The following is a 24,987-nucleotide window of genomic DNA, read 5'->3' on the forward strand; positions in this document are numbered from 1 at the left end:
TTTTTTCCCGAATGTCCTGGTAGCTTGTAGGCAATTTTGTTATTGTTGTAGCGGCTTCAGCTATAGCCGAAAGCTGATGACAAAATAGAGAAAATATCTCTTCTATCAGCCATAGACCAGGGTGATGGTCTCTAGCCATGTTTAAATGGCTCGTCCTGAACAGCAGTCAACCATCGTGAGGACTTGTGCTTGTTCTTTTCAAGCAGAGAGAACCCTTTGAAACTATCAGCTAGCCGATTATGTTCGCCGATTTCGCGATTTTGTTCGCGGATTTTGCGACTATGCTCGCGGATTTCGCGATTATGTTCGCGGATTTGGCGACTTTGTTCGCGGATTTGGCGATTATGTTCGCGGATTTGGCGATTATATTCGCGGATTTCGCGACTATGCTCGCGGATTTCGCGATTATGTTCGCGGATTTGGCGATTTTGTTCGCGGATTTGGCGATTATGTTCGCGGATTTCGCGATTATGAATGGAGGGTGAAATCTCAATCAATTGCCTTAGCAGTCATATATATGACATACCTATTATGTATGTGACGTTGAAAACTTACCAGTTACACAGTGAGGTTATATCGCTATCAAAGGAAACAGAAAACCTTTTTGAAGAGGAGAGAGAGAAAAATGAAATTTATAGAGACCAGAGAAAAAGAGAGTGAGAGAGTCCACTTTATTCATAATGAGAAAAAAAAAGGAGGAAAGAAGACAGAGAACTAGAGAGGGAGAGAGAGGGAAAAACTAAGAGAGAGATAGTAAGAGAGAGGGAAAGACAGAGAGAGAGAGAGAGAGAGAGAGAGAGTATAATTATGCCGGTACTATAAGGTAGTGAATTATACGCGGAAACCCATTTACATTATACATTTTGCAGTTTAAATTAATTTTCCTATGACTAGAACAAACATGAGAGAGAGAGGGAGAGGGAGGGAGAGAGAGAGAGAGAGGGGGAAGGGAAAGAGGGGGAAGGGAAAGAGGGAGAGAGAGAGAGAGAGAGAGAGAGAGTAATTATATTTACTGTGAAAAGCTAGAGCTGGGGACTAAAGTTTACAATGAGCTAAATATTATAATAAGTAGGTATAATATACTTACAAGGTGGTTCAAATATTTCCACCAAAAAAAAAATAGAAAAATTTTGATAGTTTCTTTTTATTGGAAAAGAGCTCTCAAAATTCTTCCCACATGCACATCGGAGATTGAGGTACCTACTCGTTTAGGACTAAGGAATCTTAATTGTGTTGAGCATTAAATGCTCGTCACGAATGTCCTTCCTCGCTTGATAAACTACGCTAAATTTAATGACTTGACTTGGACACGAACCACCAACCTCCAGATCCAGAGTCCACCGTGCTAACCACTACACCACTGAGATTGGTTCGTTTAGAACCTAGGTACTATAAAAGCTTAAAAAAAGAGGTTTATAATAGCGATGACAGAAGGAAGACCTAGGTTAGGAAAAAGTCAGCCATTCCGAGAATTTAGGATAAAATCTATTTCAGGATAGTATAATCAGTCCAGGGCGGGAATCGAACATTGTTGGTTCGTTTAGTACTATAAAAGCTTTCAGTGGGTATAGCCTTTTATAGTCAAAAAGAGGTTTAATAGCGATGACAGAAGGAAGACAGGTTAGGAAAAAGTCAGTCATTCCGAGAATTTAGGATAAAATCTATTTTAGGATAGTTAGAATCAGTCCAGGGCGGGAATCGAACATTATTTGAAGCCTTCTTTATGCAAAAAAATGAACGTGGTGATTTATCTACTAATTTTGGTTTATTCTCCATTTATAAATACCTACCTACCTACTTAAATAATGTAAATACATATATGTAGAATTGTAGATGTTTATAAATAATAATACACATTTCCTTTTTTCCATTTTATAGATGAAAAAATCTATTTTCTATTCCATTCTACTATTTTACTAGCAAAAGATTTATGAGTCTTCCAGTGTGAATCGCTCATGTTCCCTCCCTTTGCGACTCTTTCTTTCTTTCCACTCTCTCTCCCTTTTCGTTCCCTCCTCTTTATTTTCCTCGCTCCAGTTCTCTCTTTCTTCCCCTACTCTTTATCATTCTCTCCCCGGTTCTCTCTTTTAATACCTACCTACTTAAATAATGTAAATATATGTAGAATTGTAGATGTTTATAAATAATAATACACATTTCCTTTTTTCCATTTTATAAGTAGATGAAGAAATCTATTTTCTATTCCATTCTACTATTTTACTAGCAAAAGATTTATGAGTCTTCCAGTGTGTAACGCTCACGTTCCCTCCCTTTGCGACTCTTTCTTTCTTTCCACTCTCTCTCTCTCTCTCTTCCTTTTCGTTCCCTCCTCTTTATTTTCCTCGCTCCAGTTCTCTCTTTCTTCCCCTACTCTTTATCATTCTCTCCCCGGTTCTCTCTTTCTCCCTTTCTAATGCTCTTTCTCTCTATTTATCTTCCTTACTCTTTCTCTTCCTCTGTTCCGTTTACTATTTCCTTTTTTTTCACATTCTTTTACTCCCTTTACCTACCTTCTCTTCCTTCTGCCGTTCCTCTTCCTCCTTCTTCTTCTTCTCCTCCTTCTTCTTCTCTTCTTTCTTTTTCTTCTCCTTCTTCTTCTCCTCCTTCTTCTTATTCTCCTCCTCCTTCTTCTCCTCCTTCTCCTTCTTCTTCTTCTTCTTCTTAGTCTCATCCTCCTTCTTTTCATTCCCCTCGTTCTAGTCTTTCTCTATCTCTCCCTTCCATATCGTATTCCTTTTTCCTTCTTCTTCTTAGTCTCATCCTCCTTCTTTTCATTCCCCTCGTTCTAGTCTTTCTCTATCTCTCCCTTCCATATCGTATTCCTTTTTTTCTCTTCCTCCTCCTCCTCATCCTTTTTTCCCCTACCTACTTCTCCTTTCTCCTTCAATCCCCTATTCTTTCTCTCCTTTTCTTCGTCCCTCTCCTTCTCCTCATTTTTCTTCATATTCCCTCCCCTCCCCCCTCAACCTATTCCTCCTCCTTCTCCATCTCCTTCTCCTCTTCCTCCATCTCCTTTTAAAATATTTACATACAGGAAGGAAAATATACTGTTATAAAAGAAGAAATGAGACAGGAAAAGGCATAGAGAGAGAGAGAGGGAGAGAGAGAGAGACAGAGAATCCGGAGTTACAAGGGCCAAGGGTTAATAAATTCAAATGATGTGAGAATATACATAAATCTAAAATAAAGAAAAGAGAGAGAGAGAGAGAGAGAGAGAGAGACACTCTGTGGGAGTTGGAGAGAGAGAAAAAGGGTTAGGTAGAGCGCAAAAATGGAGAAAGCTAGAAAGGGGTATGAAAAATTCTGCATGTTGGATTTATTTCACCCCGGGCGTGTATCTATATATATTCAGACAGACGAGACGTTGAAAAAAGTAAAGAGAAGATGAAGGAGGAGAAAGAAAAGAAGAAAAGGACGAGAAGAAGAATAAGAAGAAGAGATTATCAAAACTGAGAAATTGAGATATAGGAAAATATCACATTTGAATATTACCATCATTTACCTACGTCCCGTCCTCTCCTGGGTACTGAATCTGGGTACAATCGGCTGGGTTCTGTGGGTGCAACCAGAACTTGGTTCTGGGTATAAGCTGATCTGGGCCACCCTGTATTATACCTACACCTAAAGTACCTATACGCACAGACTTAAAGTACATAGGTATACAACATACTTAAAGTACCTAAGTATACCTACATACGGAACCTGCATAAAAGTAATGAGAAAATATTGGAATTGGAATAAGACATTGGGTGCAACCAGAACTTGGTTCTGGGTATAAGCTGATCTGGGCCACCCTGTATTATACATCTTAAAGTACCTATACGTACAGACTTAAAGTACATACAACATACTTAAAGTACCTAAGTATACCTACATACGGAACCTGCATAAAAGTAATGAGAAAATATTGGAATTGGAATAAGACATTTTTCTTTCTTCTTCTTCTTCTTCTTCTTCTTCTTCTTCTTCTTCTTCTTCTTCTTCTTCTTCCTCTTCTTCGTTTTCCTCTTCTTCTTCTCCTTTTCCTCTTCTTCGTCGTCTTTTCTTTTCTCCTTATTCCTTCTATTTTTTTTTCTTCTTCGATCTCCTTCCTTTCCTCTTATTTATCCTACTTCTTCTTCTTCTTCTTCTTCTTCTTCTTCTTCTTCTTCTTCTTCTTCTTTTTCTTCTCCTCTTTTATCCTATAATTGCTCCTATTTCCTCTTTCGTTTGCCATTACCTATGTTCTAATCCTCAGGGGACTGAATAGATTTTGGCATCAATAGATATGTAAATAGATATAGGATAGATAAAATACATACATACCTATATCTAAAAATAGATAAATATATTAGAAACAAAATAGGAGGTTTCTATACCTACATTTGTACATAATATTATGTTATTTGTTATTTCCCGGCATTCATGTCATTAAGAAGAAAGCAATATACTGGATGTCTTCACTTTAAGTCCTTTTCTTCTTCTTCTTCTTCGTCTTCCTCTTCTTCTTCTCCTTTTCTTCTTCTTCGTCGTCTTTTCTTTTCCCCTTATTCCTTCTATTTTTTTTTTCTTCTTCGATCTCCTTCCTTTCCTCTTATTTCTCCTATTTCTTCTTCATCTTCTTCTTCTTCTCTTCTCCTATAATGAAATTGCTCCTATTTCCTCTTTCGTTTGCCATTACCTACGTTCTAATCCTCAGGGGACTGAATAGATTTTGGCATCAATAGATAAATAGATATAGGATAGATAAAATACATACATACCTATATCTAAAAATAAGTAAATATATTAGATACAAAATAGGAGGTTTCTATACCTATTTGTATATTATGTTATTTGTTATTTCCCGGCATTCATGTCATTAAGAAGAAAGCAATATACAGGATGGCTTCACTTCAAGTTTTTTTTTTATTTTATTTTAATAAGTGAGATAAAGGAAACTGTAAAACCTGTAACAACGGAGCTCTTATCGTCCCGAAAGCCAAGGGAAGGAGAACAGGAAAGGAGAAAGCCAGCCGTTTTCAGAACAAATCCTTGTCTGTTTACGATAAAGCTTGACTCGGCGACGTCAATCGAACCTGCGGCCTATCGCAAGCACAAGCACAAGGCAAGCTCGCTACTTTCCGAGCTAACTGGGCTGGTTGGAAACATTAACTTGGTACTTGAGCTTTTTTCGTATCCTTTCCTTCAAAAGGGGAAAAATGTCAGCTACCATTTAAACATCTTAAGTTAAACATCTTAAACTTACCTATAGACTTCAACTTAATCACCCAGTATAAAGAGTGATTTGAAGAGTGAACCTCCCTGTATAGTTGAAGTGATTTGAAGAGTGAACCTCCCGGTATAGTTGAAGTGATTTGAAGATGTTTTCCCCGTTGTACGTCGTAGTATTAGGAGGAAAACTTTTTGTATTCAAAAGTTACTGAGGGGAAAAAATCCTCTAGAACTAGAGAACATTATTTCAAGGATTGAAAAAAAAGAGGATTAAGAGGAAGAAATAGGTTAGGTTAGGTGGGGAGCAAAAAAAAATAGGAGGGAGGGGAGGAAGAGGGTTAGGTAGAGAGCAAAAAAAAAAGAAACTAGGTAGGAGGAAGAAGAAAATTGATGTTTTAAGCAGAGCATACATTTACTGCCAAGATAATAACTCTCCAGGGCCTAGTGTAGAACTCGAAAAGCCAAGGGAAGAAGAACAGGAAAGGAGAAAGCCAACCGTTTTCACAGAGCAAACCTTGTCTGTTAAGGATAAAATTTCTCCCAGGGCGTTAGTCAAACCCGCGGCCTATCGCTTACAAGGCAAGCTTGAACTTTTTTCGTGTCCTTTCTTTCGAAAGGGGAAAAAAAGGTAAGCTACTATTTAAACTTGTAGACTTCAACTTAATCACCTTGCACCTATAGTTGAAGTGATTTAAAGAGTGAACCTCCCTGTATAGTTGAAGTGATTTGAAGAGTGAACCTCCCTGTATAGTTGAAGTGATTTGAAGATCTTTTCCCCGTTGTATGTCGTAGTATTAGGAGGAAAACTTTTTGTATTCAAAAGTTACTGAGGGGAAAAAATCCTCCAGAACTAGAGAACATTATTTCAAGGATTGAAAAAAGAAGAGGATTAAGAGGAAGAAATAGGTTAGGTGGGGAGCAAAAAATTGGGAGAGAGGGAGGAAAAGAGGGTTAGGTAGAGAGCAAAAAAAAAAAACTAGGAGGAAGAAGAAAATTGATGTTTTAAGCAGAGCATACATTTACTGCCAAGATAATAACTCTCCAGGGCCTAGTGTAGAACTCGAAATAATCTACGGGCTAAAAAATTCCCGGAGGGAGGGGCCCAGCTTGTTATAACTTCTCTCCCCTTATTTCTCTTTCATGAGTTTTGTCTGTTTTGTAATATTTAGATAGAAAGGGAGGGCAGGACAGAACGAGAATGAGAAAGAGAGAGCGAGAGGGAGGGAAAGAGAGAGAGAAAAGATTCGTGGTACTTATGGTAGAATAATCTTTACTGACATGTTTTTTTTCCGCTGTTCTGACGTTTGTCAGATTACATAATGTATGTAAACCATAGGAGAGAGAGAGAGAGGGGAGAGAGAGAGAGGAATGAGGAAGAATTAAAGAGAGAGAGAGACAAAGAGAGAAATACATGCAGTCATGCAGCCAGACAGTATAATCTGTAGAAAAAAAAACGTATTTAAAGAAAAAGAAAGAAAGGAAGGGGGAGAGAGAGCAAGAAAGATGGAGAGGGGACAGGTACAGTCTACGTAAAAACTAGAGGTGGAGATAAAAAGAAACTAAGGAAGGGAGAAGAGAGAGAGAGAAGAAAAACAAGGAGGATAGAGATGTATGAGAAGGGAAAAGAAAAACATAAATGTGAAATAAAAGAGGAAGAGATGGTGAAAAATAGATTGAGAGGTAAAAAATAATAATAATAATAAAAATAGAAATGAATACCTAGAAGAAATGGTAAGATGGAAGAAATGGTAAGGAGATATTTATTATTCGAAGAAGAAGAAGAGAAAAAGAACAAGACGACGAAGACGAAGAAGAAGAGATGATAAAGGTAAATAAGTAAATAGGTACCTATATCGGAAAAGGTAGGAGAGAGATAGAAGGAAAGAAGGAGAGGGAAGTAAATGAAGAGGAAAAGGAAAGACCGAGAGAGACAGCTAGGTATACGTCTGTGACAAAAGAAAGAGAAAGAAAAACAGCGCATACTGATATAAGAATAATGAAAATAAAATAGAAATAAAGAATGAAAACAAATAGGTAGAAGAAAAGAGCTAGACAAAGAGATAAAATATAGGTAGGAGAGAGATAGAAAAGACAATGAGGAGGATGACGAAAAAAAGGAGAAAAAGAAGAATAACAGAAAGAAAAACCAGGAAAACGAGAGGAAGAAAAAGAAGAAGAAACAGAAAAAGAAGGCGTCGAATAAGCAGAATAGGACGAAGAAGATGAAGAAGAACAAGAAGGAGGAGGAGAAGAAGAGGATAAAGAAAGGAGAAAAAGAAGGAAGAAAATCCTGAAGACATTTTTGAATTGAAGTTGTGCACTTCAATACCTAAGGTTCATAATAACAGTGTTGGACAAAGAGGGAGAGAGAGAGAAAAGGGTGAGCGAGAAGGAAGGAAATAGGGAGAAAGAGAGTGAGTGAAAGATAAAGCAACAAGGATAATAGAGAGATCATGAATCTAGTCTTGCACATTGCATACTTAAATAGTTATCAGGCGTTCATACAATTTGTGAGGATCATCTCTTAAGCGGCGCCTGGAACTTCGCGGGAATCAAACCCAAGACATTGTACGGACGGGACATACTCTTACTCAGCTAAAATATGGTACTACTCGGGTAAAGTATGGAATCATCCAAGTAAAATATGGCACTACTGGAGTAAAATATGGACTATCCAAGTAAAATACGGAACTAATCAGGTACAATATGGACTACTCAGGTAAAATAGGTACAACTCGGGTAAAGTATGGACTACCGCAGGTAAAATATGGCACCACTAGGATGGAATATGGATTATCCGAAGTAAAATATGGATTATCCAAGTAAAACATGGTTTACTCGGGTAAAATATAGTACTACTAGAATGAAATATGGATTATCCAAGTAAAATATCGAACTAACCAGGTAAAATATGGGACTACTCAGGTGAATTATTGTATAACATACTGAGCTCTCCTGAGTTCTTTCTATTTGGTCCGTCGAATCTGGTCTCTGATCCACCCTGTAGGGAAATGTCTCGAAGGCATTGTAGACTATGGAGAGAGGAAAATAAGAAAAGAAAGAATAAAGAAGAAGAAGAAAAAGAAGAAGGAGAAGAAGAAAAAAAGTTGGACAATATGTTTCATTCTTGATTCTTGAGCTCTCAATATTTTTTTTTCCGCATAATATCATTTGTATCCTCTCTTGTAGAAACTTGGTGCTTTTAAAACTTTTTTCCAACGTACTCTTTTGCTCTTGTACCCTATTGCCTATTGGGTGAATCATAGAAATGTATAGACAAGTTAGAAGATATGGTTGGATTTGAAGAGGTCAGTAGGTAGTCCAGCTACTGATCTCGTGTCCAGTTGGCCAAATTGCACTTCTGTCAACCTGCCTCGGTGGTGTAGTGGTCAAGGCGCTCGCCTGGTAAAGGGATAAAGAGAGCGAACGAAGGGGAGGGAGAGAGAGAAGAAGAAGAGATGAAGGAAGAGAGAAAGAAATAGATAGGGGGAGAGAAGGAGAAAGAGAGAGAGAGAAAAAGAGAAGGGAAGAGAGAGAGAGAGAGAGAGAGAGGACGTAAAAGGAAAGAGATAGTATATCAGCAAGGTATTATAAAAACATAAATTTTTCCTTTCGACTTTTTTTTATTCGAAAATAAGGAGAGAAATAAAATATTGAGAAAGAGGTGAAAGAAAGAGACGGAGAAGAAGGAAAGGAGGAAGAGGAAGAGAGAAAGAGACTTAGAAGGAGAGAGAGAGAGAGAGAGAGAGAGAGGAGAAAGAGAAAAATATTATATGGCCTTATATCATCCGATCGGGAACATCAAGAAGAGAGAGAAAGAGAAAGAGAGAGAGAGAGAGAGAGAGAGAGAGAGAGAGAGAGAAGGGAAATAGGTAGAAAAGAAGATAGAAAAGTGAAGGATAGTGGAAATAGTGTAGGAGATCGAGAGAAAGACGTATAGTTAATATTATACTGGGCAAAATGGGAGGAAGAGAGAGAGAGAAAGAGTAGTGGAGAATACAGAAAGAAGTATAAAAAGAGCTGGAGAGAGAAAGGTTCTAAGATTTCAAAATGGAAAGGAACAGAAGATGCCCTACATATAAAAATAGAGAGATTCGAAGAAATAGCGAAAGAAATGTGAAAGAAAGAATTGAAATGATTTAAAAAGGCGACTCCAAGAATATAGACAAACGAGATAAAAGGAAAAAAGAGCTCAAAGAAAAACAGATAGACTGATGGAAAAAATATAAATAATATTAAAAAAGAAATGTATTTTAATAAGACAGGAAGAAAACTCTAAGGAAATACCTAATTGTACCTATGATATTATAAATAAAAATAATGAAGTACCTATTCATAAAAAAAAAAAATGGAGAGAGAGAGAGAGAGAGAGAGAGAGAAGAGCGAACGAATAGAAAAAGAAAAACATAAATGTGAAATAAAAGAGGAAGAGATGGTGAAAAATAGATTGAGAGGTAAAAAAAAGAAATAAAAATAGAAATAAATACCTAGAAGAAATGGTAAGATGGAAGAAATGGTAAGAAGATATTTTATTATTCGAAGAAGAAGAAGAAGAGATGATAAAGGGAAAAGTAAATAGGTCTATCGGAAAAGGTATGAGAGACATAGAAGGAAAGAAGGAGAGGGAAGTAAATGAAGAGGAAAAGGAAAGACCGAGAGAGACAGCTATACGTCTGTGACAAAAGAAAGAGAAAGAAAAACAGCGCATACTGATATAAAAATAATGGAAATAAGAATAATGAAAATAAAATAGAAATAAAGAATGACAACAAATAGGTAGAAAAAAGAGCTAGACAAAGAGATAAAATATAGGTAGGAGAGGGATAGAAAAGACAATGAGGAGGATGACGAAAAAAAGGAGAAAAAGAAGAGTAGGGTAAAGAAAAACCAGGAAAACGAGAGGAAGAAAAAGAAGAAGAAACAGAAAAAGAAGGCGGTGAATAATGAAGAAGAACAAGATAAAGATGAAGAAGAACAAGATGAAGATGAAGAAGAACAAGATGAAGATGAAGAAGAACAAGATGAAGATGAAGAAGAACAAGGAGGAGGAGGAGGAGGAGAAGAAGAGGATGAAGAAAGGAGAAAAAGAAGGAAGAAAATCCTGAAGACATTGTGCACTTCAATACCTATGGTTCATAATAACAGTGTTGGACCCCTAAAGAGGGAGAGAGAGAGAAAAGGGTGAGGGAGAAGGAAGGAAACAGGGAGAAAGAGAGTGAGTGAAAGATAAAGCAACAAGGATACTAGAGAGATCATGAATATAGTCTTGCACATTGCATACTTAAATAGTTATCAGGCGTTCATACAATTTGTGAGGATCATCTCTTAAGCGGGCCTAATTTCGTTGCAGGTATTTTCTTTCACGCCTGGAATTTCGCGGGAATCGAACCCAAGACATTGTACGGACAAGACATACTCTTTACAAAATAAAAATTCGACCCGATTAAATTACCTACTTTCCTATAGGATAAGGCCAAGAATCCTTTTTTGTACAGAATCTAATGGAAATGGAACTCATGGAACTCTCTCTTCAGGAGAAAAAAGTTCGCTTTTCAAATTTATTAGTATTGGATCTTATTCACAGAAGTTTCTATCATTTCACTAATGGAACAGCTGCTCGTGAACAGCACACCAAAATTTCCTTATCTCAAAATAAATTTTGAAAATAATATCTCAAAATAAATAATTTTTGAGATTAAGTACCTAGGTACCTAGCTAGTTTTTTTTTTTTTTTCTCAAGAGTTTGACAGAGGGAAATGTAACTGCTAAGGGCTTAAGGTCTTATTGTGGATATCACAGCATTACTAAGTGCTTCCTTTGCAATCAATTTCCAACTATCAATAATCTTTTTACACTAAAATGCAGCCACTGATCGCTACTCAATTAATGTAGATACTCAATTGTCCTCACGAGGCTGAGTACAAAAAGCTTCGACCCCGCCGGGAATCGAAGCCGGGACCTCCGGTGTGCAAGCCTAGTGTGATACCCACTCTGCCACGGTGGCCAGAAGGTACCTATAAAAATGTTTTTGGCCACTTGATGGAATTAGATGTTGGCAATAGCTAATAGGTAATTATAGAGATTAGAAATAATGTTCTTCGTAATGAGAGTGCGAATTTGGCAACACTTTTCTCTCCTCCGCTCCGGTCCAAATATTATTTTTGAAAAGTCCCTCTCAAAGACAATTTCAAATTGAGTGGGCTATGAAGGCTTTAGACCAGGCATTTTCAATAAAGTGGACCATCCTGTAGAGATGTAGAGCAGAAAAATTTTCTGCTCGTTTCTCTCTCTCTCTGTATTCTTGCATCTTCTAAAAATTCTTTCAATTTCTCCCTTCCTTCCTCTTTCTTTTCTTCTTTTGTAAGTTTTTTGTTGTTGCTATCTCCTTCTCAAACATAATTTTTAAATAAGTAATGCACAGAAAAAGGTTCTTCTCTTTTTCCTCTTTGTTTAGTTTTCTTGTTCGCATTTCCTTGAGGGCATTTCTATCTTGTCCTTTTTTTTTCATTTAGAGGGTTTTTTCTTTCTTTTTGAGGGGAAAAAAGATAAAAATATGCGGAATTGTAATGTGGTTATATGATATATGTTATATTATGTACATTTGTGGTGGATAGTGGCTACATACTGCTATAATATTCTGGCAATACTCATATTATGTAGATTGGTACAATGTTGTTTTTTGTATTCAAGGGTAGATCTTTTTTTTTTATTTATTTATTAAAGTGTTCTTTCCTTATTTAAAAAAAATATTGCCTCTTTGGCTGACTTCTGAACTATGCACTGAACTTTTTTTTCTGTCCATAATTCCTATAACTAATACCTACCTATACAAATAGGCGAAAAATTTCAATCTTAAAAAAAAAGAGAGAAAAAAAAAAAACAAAAACGAAGAAATCATCGAATTAAAACATGGAACTCACTTCAAAAACAGACCTCCAATATAATGAACCATTGATTAGTAATTAGTTGATTACACACGAGCACAGTACCCAGTGTTACAGTGTAAAGGAACTTGCAAACACATTTCATTACTAAATAATGCAAGTAAATGAGCAACGCAATGCAAGTCAAAGAGATAAAACAAGGGAAACATACAAAGAGGAAAAAAATACTATTAACTAAATTAAGTTTCTAACAGACTAAAAAAAAAAAAAAAAAAACAATAATGTTACATGGGGATTCCCATAAATTTTAATGAACTTAAATTGAATTACATTAAAATGAACTTTTTTTCTGTTTTTTATTTCATTTGGAATTCAAGCGGAGGATTAGCTATGAAGGAAAAGAAACAGGGTAGTTTGGAAAATTAGAGAAGAGAAGAAAATCCGTTTTGAGCGTTTTTTCAGCTTTAAATAGGGTAGTTTAATTCGGATTAGATATTTATTTGTAATCTGCAGGTAGTTATTTATAAACTTAAATAGGTATAATTACACAATATTTGGTAGGTACCTATGCAGCAGTCAAAATATGACAAGGATGGAACACGAAACTTTTCGTAGATCGGAGCCACGGTTAAGGATATTTCGACAGCTTTTTATGACTTAATAGTGAGGGATATCATAACAAATCCAGTAGGCAAGGAAAATCGTGCTACGCACAATCCGCGGTCCGGCATTTCTTATTTCCACTCCGTGGAGTGAGCATTTTATTCTTCTTTTTCGTGATGCTCAATGGCTGATTTCGGCGATTGAGCTTTTAGATCAAATCCAGTCCCGCGGACCTGAGCTCTTTACAATTGCTCGATTGCGCGAATATCGGGGTTGGGCGTCTGCATTTTTTTACTCTGCGGAGTCAAGCGTTTTTTTTCTTTTTTTTTTTTTTTTTTTTTCGCTTATAATGAGCGACTTTACAGTTGACCCATTTCTGGAATGACTTAAGATTTGATGATGATGTCTTTTTTGTCTTCTCCATGAGCAACATTACTGCCCGTATGCTACCCTGAGGGTGTACGATGGTAAAGATGCAACAGCCCTTGTCATTGGTACGGTTCTGTGGAGAATGGGCAAGATTCCCCTGATTCTATCATTGGTACCAGCGGGATTTGTTTTGTGGAGTTGTGAGCTCGGCCGCAGGTGAGTAGAAAGGTGGCTTGCGTCTATGAAAGTAGCTCAGTGTCTATCCACACGGTGCTTACCGGTTCTTTCGTGGTCTGTTTCGTGCATACCCATCCCTTAGTATGCCTTCATCAGATGGGCGAAGGTTCGTGCCAAGATAAACCGCCACAAATATCCGGTCTATGTAAGCTCCTCAGGTGTACTCAACCAGCTAAAGCCAAGAAACCCAGTACGTTTAGCTCGGAAGGTAGCGTGTCTGGCCTTATAAGGTTAGGTCACGGGTTGATGTTTCCGCCCGGGCGAATTTTATCTTAAACAGATGAAGTTATTCTCTGTACGGTACGGCTGGCTTCTCCTATCAGCGTTTTTTCTCACAGATCGGCTCTCTTAAGACAGGATTACTCTCTCCCCCAGGACCCTCTACTAAACACAGGGCTTCCACTCAACGTGGTAAATTGGCCGGGCCATGTAGAGACCAAGGGGACTCGGAATGGCACCTGTGATTGGTTACTCACCGCGGACGACCTGGCAGCCAATAAGGATTCAGAGGGGATCTTCCTGTCGATCGCTCATTGGTACGCGCCTCATACGTCCTGTACCTATCTCATCCAGGGGAAACCCAACCAGGTGGTGCGACTGTACTTTCCAAGGTAAGTTATTAACAGGTGGTTTGTTAGGTAAGTTGTAAACATAAGCCGTATTCGATTATGTGACTTTTTTATAGTCAAACATGGCTGAACCAATGAGAGTGTGAGATTCCGCTTTGTGGAGCAAGTGTGAACATGGTGTGTTCGTCCAAAGCGGAATCCCATTGGTTCAGCCATTGTTGACTATAAAAAAGTCACATAATCGGATACACCTAACCCTATAATAACACTGGTCACTGTTTGTGCCAGTTCTTTTGGTAGCAAGCTTCCATTGACGTGACTTCTGAACAAGTATCCGCCCTTCCGATTTAGGCTTCAAGCGTGAACCACACATATAGGTACGCAGAATGCTTTTATTCGGACGACATTACTTTGATTTGGATTTTTCCCAACTTTGACGGATTTTTCCCAATTTGGATTTTTCCCAATCTCCTGGAGACGGGTCTGGAATTCAGACCCGAAACGTCCAAACCAAACATTAAGGTACGTGCCAAATTTATGTCCAGGAAAGTTGTAAGTTTATTCGAATTTGTCCGGATTCAGTTTCAGAATCACCCGGATCCAGTCCGGTATTGAAGAGTTCAGCGGGGATTGCGGCGAATCCCTGACGCTCTATGACGCATCGTGGCCGGATGACTCCCGCATCATCAAGACGTTTTGCGATACGTTCAGCAGACCTATGGAGAAGCATGACTTTGTGTCGACTTCTAACTCGCTGTTCGTCCGATTTGAGAGCAAGACGGGGAGTTACGCTGGGTAAGTAAGCTTTTCCCCATCCGTGGCACAAGCTCTGCTTATACGGATGGGTATACCATTTATATGAAAAATGTATGTTCTGAGTTTTTTGTCAATCAAATACCTATAAATGGAAACTTGTAAAAAAAAAGTGCACAAAAATAAAATTAGAAGGAAGGAGTTGGTATCACCTCCGTGGCGGAGCAACCTCGGTTGCGGAGTGGGTATCACACTGGGCTTGCACGCCGGAGGTTCGGTTTCCGGCGGGGTCGAAGTTTTTTCGGCTCAGTGCTTGGAGTTCGGGGTGCACTCAGCCTCGTGAGGACAATCGAGTAGATACTTTAATCGAGTGGGGACCAGTGGCGGAATTAACACTATTACCGGTGTAAAAAGATTATTGAAAGATGGAAATTGATTGCAAAGGAAGCACTTAGTGATGCCAGCGATATCCACAAAACTTGTGAAAAGGCTCTGCTTTAACACAAATAAATCCACGATCACATATTAACCCTTACAACCCCTATGTCCTCAATTCCAGCTCCTCCTTGTACTATTGGGCGCACTACGATTTCTTCAATAACACCCATTTCGGGACACCAATTCCCGGCACCAGCTGTGATGAAGAGTTCCTCAGTTGGAAACAGGCGAAGGGTTACGTACGCAGTCCTATGAACACCTTAGTGTATAAGAGGAATGAAGTCAACTCAAACGCTATTAAGTGTCGATACAAGTTTGTCACTGACAAAAGAATCTATGCGAGGATCATTATTACCATCAACAATATTAACTTTAAGGTAATTAATTAATCAATCAATCAATCAATCAATCAATCAAGCCATAATGGTTCCATCAGGGGACGGGTCGATGTACGAAGCCTCTCCACCAATTTCGATAATTGGTGAAATGAAGAGCATACACGTCAGTTCATAAAAACGTCACACGTTGCTTTACTTCAGTGTCATTGAAGATTTGTGGTTTATGACAGAAGACCCTTTTTCCGAACAGTTTTCTTTTGACAAAAGGACCTTCTTTCAAAGACCTGAATAACTCACAATTTCGATCTTTGTATCTCTGCTCTTTCTCGATATCGTTCCAATTTCCTTGTTCATATTTCCTTTAAGCTAATCACTGAGTATACTGACAGTAAAATATATCTCATAGTAGTAATGAGTAATAAATTGTAATAAGTTAGTGTAATAACATAACACTGACCTTTCACTGTATTTCTTATTTTTCACTGATTTTACATTTTTTTTTTTTTTTTTTTTTCCCTTTTGGGCGCTTAGGGATATACAATTATACACGTCAGTTCATAAAAACGTCACACGTTGCTTTACTTCAGTGTCATTGAAGATTTGTGGTTTATGACAGAAGACCCTTTTTCCGAACAGTTTTCTTTTGACAAAAGGACCTTCTTTCAAAGACCTGAATAACTCATTTCGGAAACTGGTAATGTAGAAGGAACTGCAATTGTGTTTTATGTACTGGGTTAGGCTAATTAGATTTTTTCTTTCATGGCCTATACATAATAACAACCTGAAGCATTCCAATCTAATCAATTTCGATTAGAAGCATAAAGTCTTACCATGTAGATGTAAATTAGACTCGAATTCATTTTCATACAAATTGAGCTTTAGCACAGTGGCCCATCAAATTTTTAGATTTTATCAAAATTTGAATCAAGAGAGCTGTAATTTCTAATACAAATGTCTTATTTAATAAATTACCTACAAAGTAGAGACCTATTTGACATGTTTGATTTAACCAATGTTCACTTGTTCTGAGCTAATATTTTACCCATATAGGGATATACAATTATACACGTCAGTTCATAAAAACGTCACATGTTGCTTTACTTCAGTGTCATTGAAGATTTGTGGTTTATGACAGAAGACCCTTTTTCCAAACAGTTTTCTTTTGACAAAAGGACCTTCTTTCAAAGACCTGAATAACTCATTTCGGAAACTGCTAATGTAGAAGGAACTGCAATTGTGTTTTATGTACTGGGTTAGGCTAATTAGATTTTTTTCTTTCATAGCCTATACATACTAACAACTTGAAGCATTCCAATCTAATCAATTTCGATTAGAAGCATAAAGTCGTACCATGTAGATGTAAATTAGACTCGAATTCATTTTCATACAAATTGAGCTTTAGCACAATGGCCCATCAAATTTTTAGATTTTATCAAAATTTGAATCAAGAGAGCTGTAATTTCTAATACAAATGTCTTATTTAATAAATTACCTAGTATTCTAGTATGTTATGGTTACTGCATGATAGAACCATTATTTTATTAAAAATCTCAACCCTTGAAGTACTTATTATTTTATTGGTCTCATTTTATTTCAGTAAAGATTTCTTCTTAAAGCATCAAAAAGCTTTTAGCTTCAACTAAAACTCATGGAAGGGAACACTGACAAAGTTTGATTCCCACTCTCTGTTAAATTCATGGCTCCAGCTTTAGTACATTCAACAATTTCGATCCTTGTTTTTCTGCTCCCTCTCAATATCGTTCCCATATCCTTGTTGATGTTTCCTTTAAGATACCTAATCACTGACAGCAAAATATGCCTGGTACCAGTAATAAGAGTAACTCTCAAACTATTTTGACTTGGCGGGGCGGAGCGCTACCGCGCTCCTTAATAACACTGACAGATTAAAATAATAATACAATAAATAACTTTGATGTAAAATATTACCAACGACAACAACAACAAGAATAACTAAAGAGTATACCACCCTAACATAGAGAAAATCTTACTGATTATTTTACAAGGGTTTCAAAATTACTGCCACCCTATAGTTAGCTTGGTTGGTAGCTCGTCTGCCTTATCTGCCTTGCAAGCGCTAGGCCGCGGGTTCAATTCCCGCCCGGGGCGGATTTTATCCTGAACAGATAAGGTTCGTTCTCGGAACGGCTGGCTCTCTCCCATCCTGTCTTCCTTCTCTCTTCGCTCTCGGGACGATAAGACCTTAGCAGTTATAGTTCCCTCGGTCAAACCTCTTAAAAAAAAAAAAAAAAAAATCATAGGACAGCATATTTTTACTTTCTATTTCTACAGTATAGCGAGCTATACTGGTAATGAGAAAATATTGCAATCGGTCCAAATTTTCTAAATCGGGAAATTGCAGGAAATATCCGTTTTAGGGTTTCCTGACTCCAAAAAAGAGTGGTTTTTAGCCTTTAATCCTGTTTCTGATGACTTTCCAGAGCAACCCGTACAACAATGCGGTGTGCAGTACCTGCTGGGACGATCGCCTGGACAAGATGTACATCTGGGAGCCTTCCATATTGGGCGCTAAGACCAATGCTTCCTCCGTCGTCTCCTACATAGGGAGCGGTGCTACTTGCCTGTGCAAGAATACCAATACGACCAGACATAGGTTTATATCGCAAGGTACCTAAATAATGCTTAGCTTTAATCAACCTATTAGTATAGAAATAATGAAGAAATAGGTGTATTTTCATTTCGGAAAAACTCGGAAACGGAACCATTTCCCTTTTGGAAACTGAAATTGTTAAATTTAGTATAGAAATAATGAAGAAATAGGTGTATTTTCATTTCGGAAAAACTCGGAAACGGAACCATTTCCCTTTTGGAAACTGAAATTGCGCCTGTACCTACCTACTCTTCTTCTTTTTCTTCGCCTTTTCCCGTGTACGGACGGGGTCGGCGTTTTTCGTCAACCTCACAATCAACCCTAACTAGGGCGATTGCTTTGGGCTGACATTTGGTTTTGGCTACAGATTTTACAAGTGGATGCCCTTCGCACTCAACCTTTGCTATTTCGTTAGCAAGGGAAATAAAATTTCAGACTGGTATACTGCTTGCTTAAAGTCCCCAGCCACACTAAGCTACTCTACTCCCTGTTTAACGTCCCCCAGCCAGACAATTTATTTTATTCTATTAGTAACGATTCTATTCTATTCTACCTACCCATATTCTATTCTATTCGCAGGAGAAAACGTGAACGTAGAACTGTCCGTGGAGAGTTCGCATTCGGCCACCTCCTATTTCAAACACGCTCCGCCACTGTTCGAGTTGGAATATGAGTTTGTTCACGGTCCCCTGTGTGGAGCCGCTACTTTTCCATCTCATGTAGACGGGGGCGAACTGCATTTCCCTCATTATGAGGCGCTGGGTGAGTTAAGGGGCCGTTCCCATTTGTCGTGAGTTTCATCCGATTTTTTTCCCGAATGTCCTGGTAGCTTGTAGGCAATTTTGTTATTGTTGTAGCGGCTTTAGCTATAGCCGAAAGGTGATGACAAAATAGAGAAAATATCTCTTCTATCAGCCATACACCAGGGTGATGGTCTCTAGCCATGTTTAAATGGCTCGTCCTGAACCGCAGTCAACCATCGTGAGGACTTGTTCTTTTCAAGCAGAGAGAACCCTTTGAAACTATCAGCTAGCTAGGCTGGTTAGGGTTAGCTGTTCATCTTAATGTTTATAGTCGCACAGTCAGACGCTAGTCTAATCTACCGTACCGTCATACCCCTGTTTCTCTCTCAGGTTACGTGGAGGCGCCGCGCTACGTCCACTGCATCTGGGAGATCCGCGTCTCTCCGAACCGCGACGTCTGGATTCAATACGACAACGTCCGCTTCGTCTCCAAAGATTGTCGCGACGGTACGCTCAGCGTGTTTCTGCCCAGTCCTTCATCCTAATGTTTATAGTCGCACAGCCAGACGCTAGTCTAATCTACCGTACCGTTATACTCCTGTTTCTCTCTCAGGTTACGTGGAGGCGCCGCGCTACGTCCACTGCATCTGGGAGATCCGCGTCTCTCCAAACCGCGACGTCTGGATTCAATACGACAACGTCCGCTTCGTCTCCAAAGATTGTCGCGACGGTACGCTCAGCGTGTTTCTGCCCAGTCAGCCTACGCCGCATCTGACCGTGTGCGGTCATAACGTGTCTGCACTCAAAACGTCGTCGCCGATTGCGGCAACCAACCTGCGGTCTCCTGCGTTGTCGACCAGCTTCACGCCCGCGCCCCACGTGCGGATACAGTTTATAGGTAACTCGACTTTTTACTTCATTTTATTTATTTTTTCGCACTCAAAACGTCGTCGCCGATTGCGGCAACGAACCTGCGGTCTCCGGCGTTGTCGACCAGCTTCACGCCCGCGCCCCACGTGCGGATACAGTTTATAGGTAACTCGACTTTTTACTTCATTTTATTTATTTTTTATAAGCTTTAATGGCAGGATTCTCAATTTCTCACCTTGTGGGCTCTTCCGCCCAACCGGTTTTTGTCAGGTTCATAAGGAAAGAGAACAACAAAGGAGAGGGAGAAAAAGGATTAGAAAAATAGAATAATCAGAAAGAAGGATGGGAGAATATCAATTGGAGTTTTTCACATGGTGGACATTATGAAAAAACTCCTCAACAATAAAAATAATAAAACATCTTTCACTTTACTTTTTATTATTATTATTATTATTATTATTTTTAAGGATTTTTCTACTCAATCAAATACTTTACAGGCAATTAAATGAGAGTGAGTTACTTTGAATTAAATGGTGTAGGTAAAAATATTTTGATTGTACCTACTCGATACAGGTTTTATGACTGGAGCATGTGAATCTAATAAAAAAAAGCATGCCACCTAATTATTGCACTGTATGCATATGCAAATCACCTCTACCTAGGTCTTGACTATTATTGAGCACCATCAAAAATCAGGTACAAATGATTACCTGTCCAGTCCTTAACTGCAGATAGGACGTCCTTCAACTACTGTGAAGGAATGGAGCCAAAAGTATTCAGCAAGAACTTACAGGGAAAAATCTTCTGGAATGACAAGACGTGTCAGGAAATTCTATCCTCACACTGTAGCCAGCTCAATGGGAATGTGTATCTTGTGTTTGGCAGCAAACTTGATCAGTGCCTCACATTTGAGTGAGTATGCATGGAGTTCTTCCCGCATCAGATTACAATCCTGTTCCATCAGCTCCATGTCCTGATATTCCTGAGACTTTTCCGTTTCCAACTCGTCCTTTTGCTCAATGCGCTTGATACGGCAACTGAAATTATAGAGGAAATAAATTAATTTTTTATCTTCATCTTTCCATGTCCATTTCATCAAAGGCACATTTTCCCAGGGACAAAATTTGGTTTGATTGAAATGTGTAATGTAAATGATATATTTTGGCTTTGAGTCCTTGCTTGGAGTCTCTTGGTTGGCCATCTAGGTTGTTGCAGTGCTTCTTAAATTGTGCTGCAGAGCTTTGGTGTGCCGAAAAAAGATTGAAGTCTTTAAAAGTGTGTTACGGTGACAACAACTTTGAGAAGATCTGTTCCCATTTGCTTAAAATGCTCTGAGGATCCCAGTATCATCCATTATTTATTAATAAAATAGAGTACAATAATGGATATTATCTAGGTGTTCTTTTTGGATCCCATTACCTTGCAGCATAGCCTCTATTCTTCAATGTCCTTCGTCTCTGTTTCATTTTGATAATGTCTTCCCGAGACAGTCCTCTCATTTTCAACTGCCTGTTCAGGTCTCGCACACTGATTGTGACCAAATCATCATCACTGATATCTATCACTGGACTAGGAGACAGAGGGGGCTGAAATGTAGGAGCACAAATTAAATAATTAGAAAATATTCAGCCAGATCTGGCCAGGTTAAAATAAAGGCTATGGCCTCTAAAGGCTAGAGGCCATATTCATTTTGAACATAAGATTCCTCAAATCCTCACTACTCGTAGAACAAAATTGACAAGCAGTTCAACATTTTTCTTTGAACAAGGAATGAGAAGTGTAAAGTTCAGGATGAAAAGTCCTAATTGAAACACGTATGAGGGTTCTGGATTTGAGCAAGTTATCATTTTTCCAAAGCATCCTCTACTTCTATTCGACTTTGTAGTCCAAAAACCCAAAAGGAGCACAAATTAAATAATTAGAAAATATTCAGTTGAATCTGGCCAAGATAAAATAAAGGCTATGGCTTGTAAAGGCTAGAGGCCATATTCACTTTGAACATAAGATTCCTCAAATCCTCACTACTCGTAGAACAAAATTGACAGGCAGTTTAACATTTTTCTTTGAACAAGGAATGAGAAGTGTAAAGTTCAGGATGAAAAGTGCTAATTGCAACACGTATGAGGGTTCTGGATTTGAGCAAGTTATCATTTTTCCAAAGCATCCTCTACTTCTATTCGACTTTGTAGTCCAGCTGGAGACGGGTCTGGAATTCAGACCCGAAATGTCCAAACCAAACATTAAGGTACGTGCCAAATTTATGTCCAGGAAAGTTGTAAGTTTATTCGGATTTGTCCCCATTCAGTTTCAGAATCACCCGGATCCAGTCCGGTATTGAAGAGTTCAGCGGGGATTGCGGCGAATCCCTCACGCTCTATGACGCATCGTGGCCGGATGACTCCCGCATCATCAAGACGTTTTGCGATACGTTCAGCAGACCTATGGAGAAGCATGACTCGTAGGTATACTTAGTGTAAAAATATAAAATAGGTTTGGATAGGCACTAAAAATATAGTCAAAGTGCAACCTGGTATCACGCAGGAGATCTCGGGTTCGATTCCCAACAGAGTCGAATCTAAATGTCCCTAAAAAAAATTGACAGTATTTTGGACAACCCATGTACCTATAAGGTTGAGTGGTAGAGATTGCCCTGGGCAATTATTTCGTCCTTTCTAATTTCTTGTACATGTGTGTGTACCAATGAATTATAAATTATAACCAATAAAGAGTCTAAATAAATAAATTACTATAGGTAATTCTGTAAAATATTATGTTATAAAAAAAAAATTGACAGTATTTTGGACAACCCATGTACCCATAAGGTTGAGTGGTAGAGATTGCCCTGGGCAATTATTTCGTCCTTTGTAATTTCTTGTACATGCTTGTGTACTAATGAATTATAAATTATAACCAATAAAGAGTCTAAATAAATAAATTACTATAGGTAATTCTGTAAAATATTATGTTATAAAAAAGTTGATATCACCTCCGTGGCGGAGCAACCTCGGTTGCGGAGTGGGTATCACACTGGGCTTGCACGCCGGAGGTTCGGTTTCCGGCGGGGTCGAAGTTTTTTCGGCTCAGTGCTTGGAGTTCGGGGTGGACTCAGCCTCGTGAGGACAATTGAGAAGATACTTTATTCGAGTGGCGACCAGTGGCGGAATTAAAACTATTACCACTTTAAAAAGATTATTGATAGATGGAAATTAATTGCAAAGGAAGCACTTAGTAATGTTGTGACATTCACAAAAAGATACTTTAATCGAGTGGCGACCAGTGTCGGAATTAACACTATTACCACTTTAAAAAGATTATTGATAGATGGAAATTAATTGCAAAGGAAGCACTTAGTAATGCTGTGATATCCACAAAAAGTTGTGAAAAGGCCCTGCTTTAACACAAATAAATCCACGATCACATATTAACCCTTACAACCCCTATGTCCTCAATTCCATAGGGTCTTCCAAACATTATTTTCCATACTGTTGTTTTTAAAGTTTTTTCTTTGGAACATGGCATCCTAAAACACATTTTTTATAGGGTCTTCCAAACATTATTTTCCATACTGTTGTTTTTAAAGTTTTTTCTTTGGAACATGGCATCCTAAAACACATTTTTTTTCCCCCCATAATAGTTTAATAATTAAATCTAATTTCGTACTAAAAACAATATTAAATATTGTAAATGTTTGTAGACTTTTGTAGATATTACATATGTGACAAATAAAATACCTAATTAGAGTTAAGATTAAAATGCACAAGTAACATTTAGTAGAGACCTATTTGACATGTTTTATTTAACCAATGTTCACTTGTTCTGAGCTACAATAGTTCTAATATTTTACTCGTATAGGGATATACCGGCCCCTCCCGGTATAAGGAGAACCCTCTACTTGCCAACGACCAGAAGGGCGGAAGAGCAAGTAGAGGAGGGCATTCTTTGTCCTAAAGTAGAGACCTAAGTATTTGACATGTTTGATGTAACCAATGTTCACTTGTTCTGAGCTACAATAGTTCTAATATTTTACTCGTATAGGGATTTGTACTCGTATAGGGAATATTATACACGTCAGTCCATTAGGTTTTTAGGGGTTTTTTAGATTTTCTCCCCTAGTAATTCTACAATAAGCACAAACCCTTAAAGAGTACATTCCCCAAATTAAGTCATTATGTAACCTACCCTTATGTATGCTTGGTAAAAAGAACTCAAATTCTTATATTGATGTTCTAGGACCTTAACGTTATACCCAAGGAGCTCAAGTAGTGGAGGGAGGGTACCCTATACCTCATGTGTTATAAAAGCGTATCCTAAAAAAAATGTGAACAAACCGCCATGTTGTGCTCATAAGAGTGGCACGAATTTCAAATTTTGAGAACCATCGGGTTTATTAGTGCATGATTTATGAACTTTTTTCACGCAAGAGCTTATTTTATCAATAATGATGAAATAATTTCATCAATAATGATGAAATAAGCTCTTCGTGCTGTTATTTTACTGGTTTTGGTTTTCAAAATTTGAAATTCGCGCCACTCTTATGAACACCATGTTGTGTTTTTTTCATTTTTTCAAGGATACACATCGGGATCGTTACTTCCCCTCCCCTACCTTATACCTCCATGGTTATACCTACTTTGGTGGTTGTCAAACTGTATGAGTTGACGTGCTGTCTTACCGTAGGTCAACTGATCCGCAACTATGTAGGTAACCATTTCCCAACGATTAGCCAACCCCCACTGAAGTTGGCGCTTTTCTCTATGATTTTCAGTCCGTCCTTCCTTTATTATTACAATAGTAATAAAAAAGTATAAGGGACGGACTATTGTATTCGCTTCGGTGTCGTCTGTCTCTCTCTTTTCTTTACCAAGAACACGAAAGTGGTGGTGCAAATTTTGTCATTTGTCCAGAAAACCATAAAGCCAAAAAACTGGTTTTTGGGGGATTTTTTTCACATTTTTTCACACAAATGACCTCTGATCTTGAAATTTGTCGCGACGACCTATGAACTCAAAGCGAGAAAGTTTAACTTTAGTCTGTATATGAGCCTACTATAAGTATAAGTAATACCTACCTACCTACCTACCTACTCAGATAAACATATATGAAATATGAAGCTGAAATATATTACTCTAGCCTACCCTATGCATTACGTAACTGGAAAGAACTGTGTTTTATCTATTCTGAAGAGCCTGGGAGAGAGAGAGAGAGAGAGAGAGAAAAGGAGAGAGATAGAGAGGGAGGGGTGTGCTAGGAAAAGATGCAGAGGGAAAGAGAAGGAGAGAGAGGTGGATATTAATGTAATGGGAATCTGTAAGACAAGGGTTCTGAAGAACCTGGGAGAGAGAGAGAGAAAAGGGAGGAGGG

At 38.2% G+C, this 24,987-nt stretch overlaps 2 protein-coding genes and 1 long non-coding RNA gene across 4 annotated transcripts; 1 reads left to right on the plus strand and 2 right to left on the minus strand.

Moving 5' to 3' along the window:
* Window positions 1-13,107: 13,107 nt before the first annotated feature.
* Window positions 13,108-20,131, plus strand: LOC103515924 (the record flags this gene model as incomplete). The annotated part of the gene is made up of 10 exons (XM_026828476.1): window positions 13,108-13,265; window positions 13,445-13,499; window positions 13,662-13,897; window positions 14,438-14,650; window positions 15,168-15,423; window positions 17,844-18,030; window positions 18,593-18,775; window positions 19,147-19,290; window positions 19,514-19,654; window positions 20,124-20,131. Coding segments are annotated over 10 exons (1,581 nt in total), but the record flags the coding sequence as incomplete, so codon positions are not given.
* LOC108253261 lies at window positions 15,542-17,102 on the minus strand. Of its 2 annotated transcripts, XR_001809696.2 has the most exons (3): window positions 16,877-17,102; window positions 16,055-16,356; window positions 15,542-15,668 (listed from the first exon to the last, which is right to left on the minus strand). It is a non-coding gene; the product is annotated as an uncharacterized LOC108253261 (long non-coding RNA). The 2 variants fall into 2 exon arrangements; XR_003393347.1 differs by lacking the exon at window positions 15,542-15,668 and having other exon boundaries at window positions 15,933-16,356.
* Window positions 20,132-20,157: 26 nt separating the features above from the next.
* On the minus strand, window positions 20,158-21,240 carry LOC103515925 (transcription factor MafG). Its single transcript, XM_017446866.2, has 2 exons — window positions 21,046-21,240; window positions 20,158-20,663 (listed from the first exon to the last, which is right to left on the minus strand). The coding sequence occupies exons 1-2, from the start codon at window positions 21,123-21,125 to the stop codon at window positions 20,465-20,467; spliced, it is 279 nt and encodes a 92-aa protein (XP_017302355.1). The 5' UTR covers window positions 21,126-21,240; the 3' UTR covers window positions 20,158-20,464.
* Between the last annotated feature and the right edge of the window lie 3,747 nt (window positions 21,241-24,987).

The sequence above is a fragment of the Diaphorina citri genome, unplaced genomic scaffold, assembly GCF_000475195.1.
Source record: "Diaphorina citri unplaced genomic scaffold, Diaci psyllid genome assembly version 1.1 scaffold1442, whole genome shotgun sequence".
Taxonomy (NCBI): domain Eukaryota; kingdom Metazoa; phylum Arthropoda; class Insecta; order Hemiptera; family Psyllidae; genus Diaphorina; species Diaphorina citri.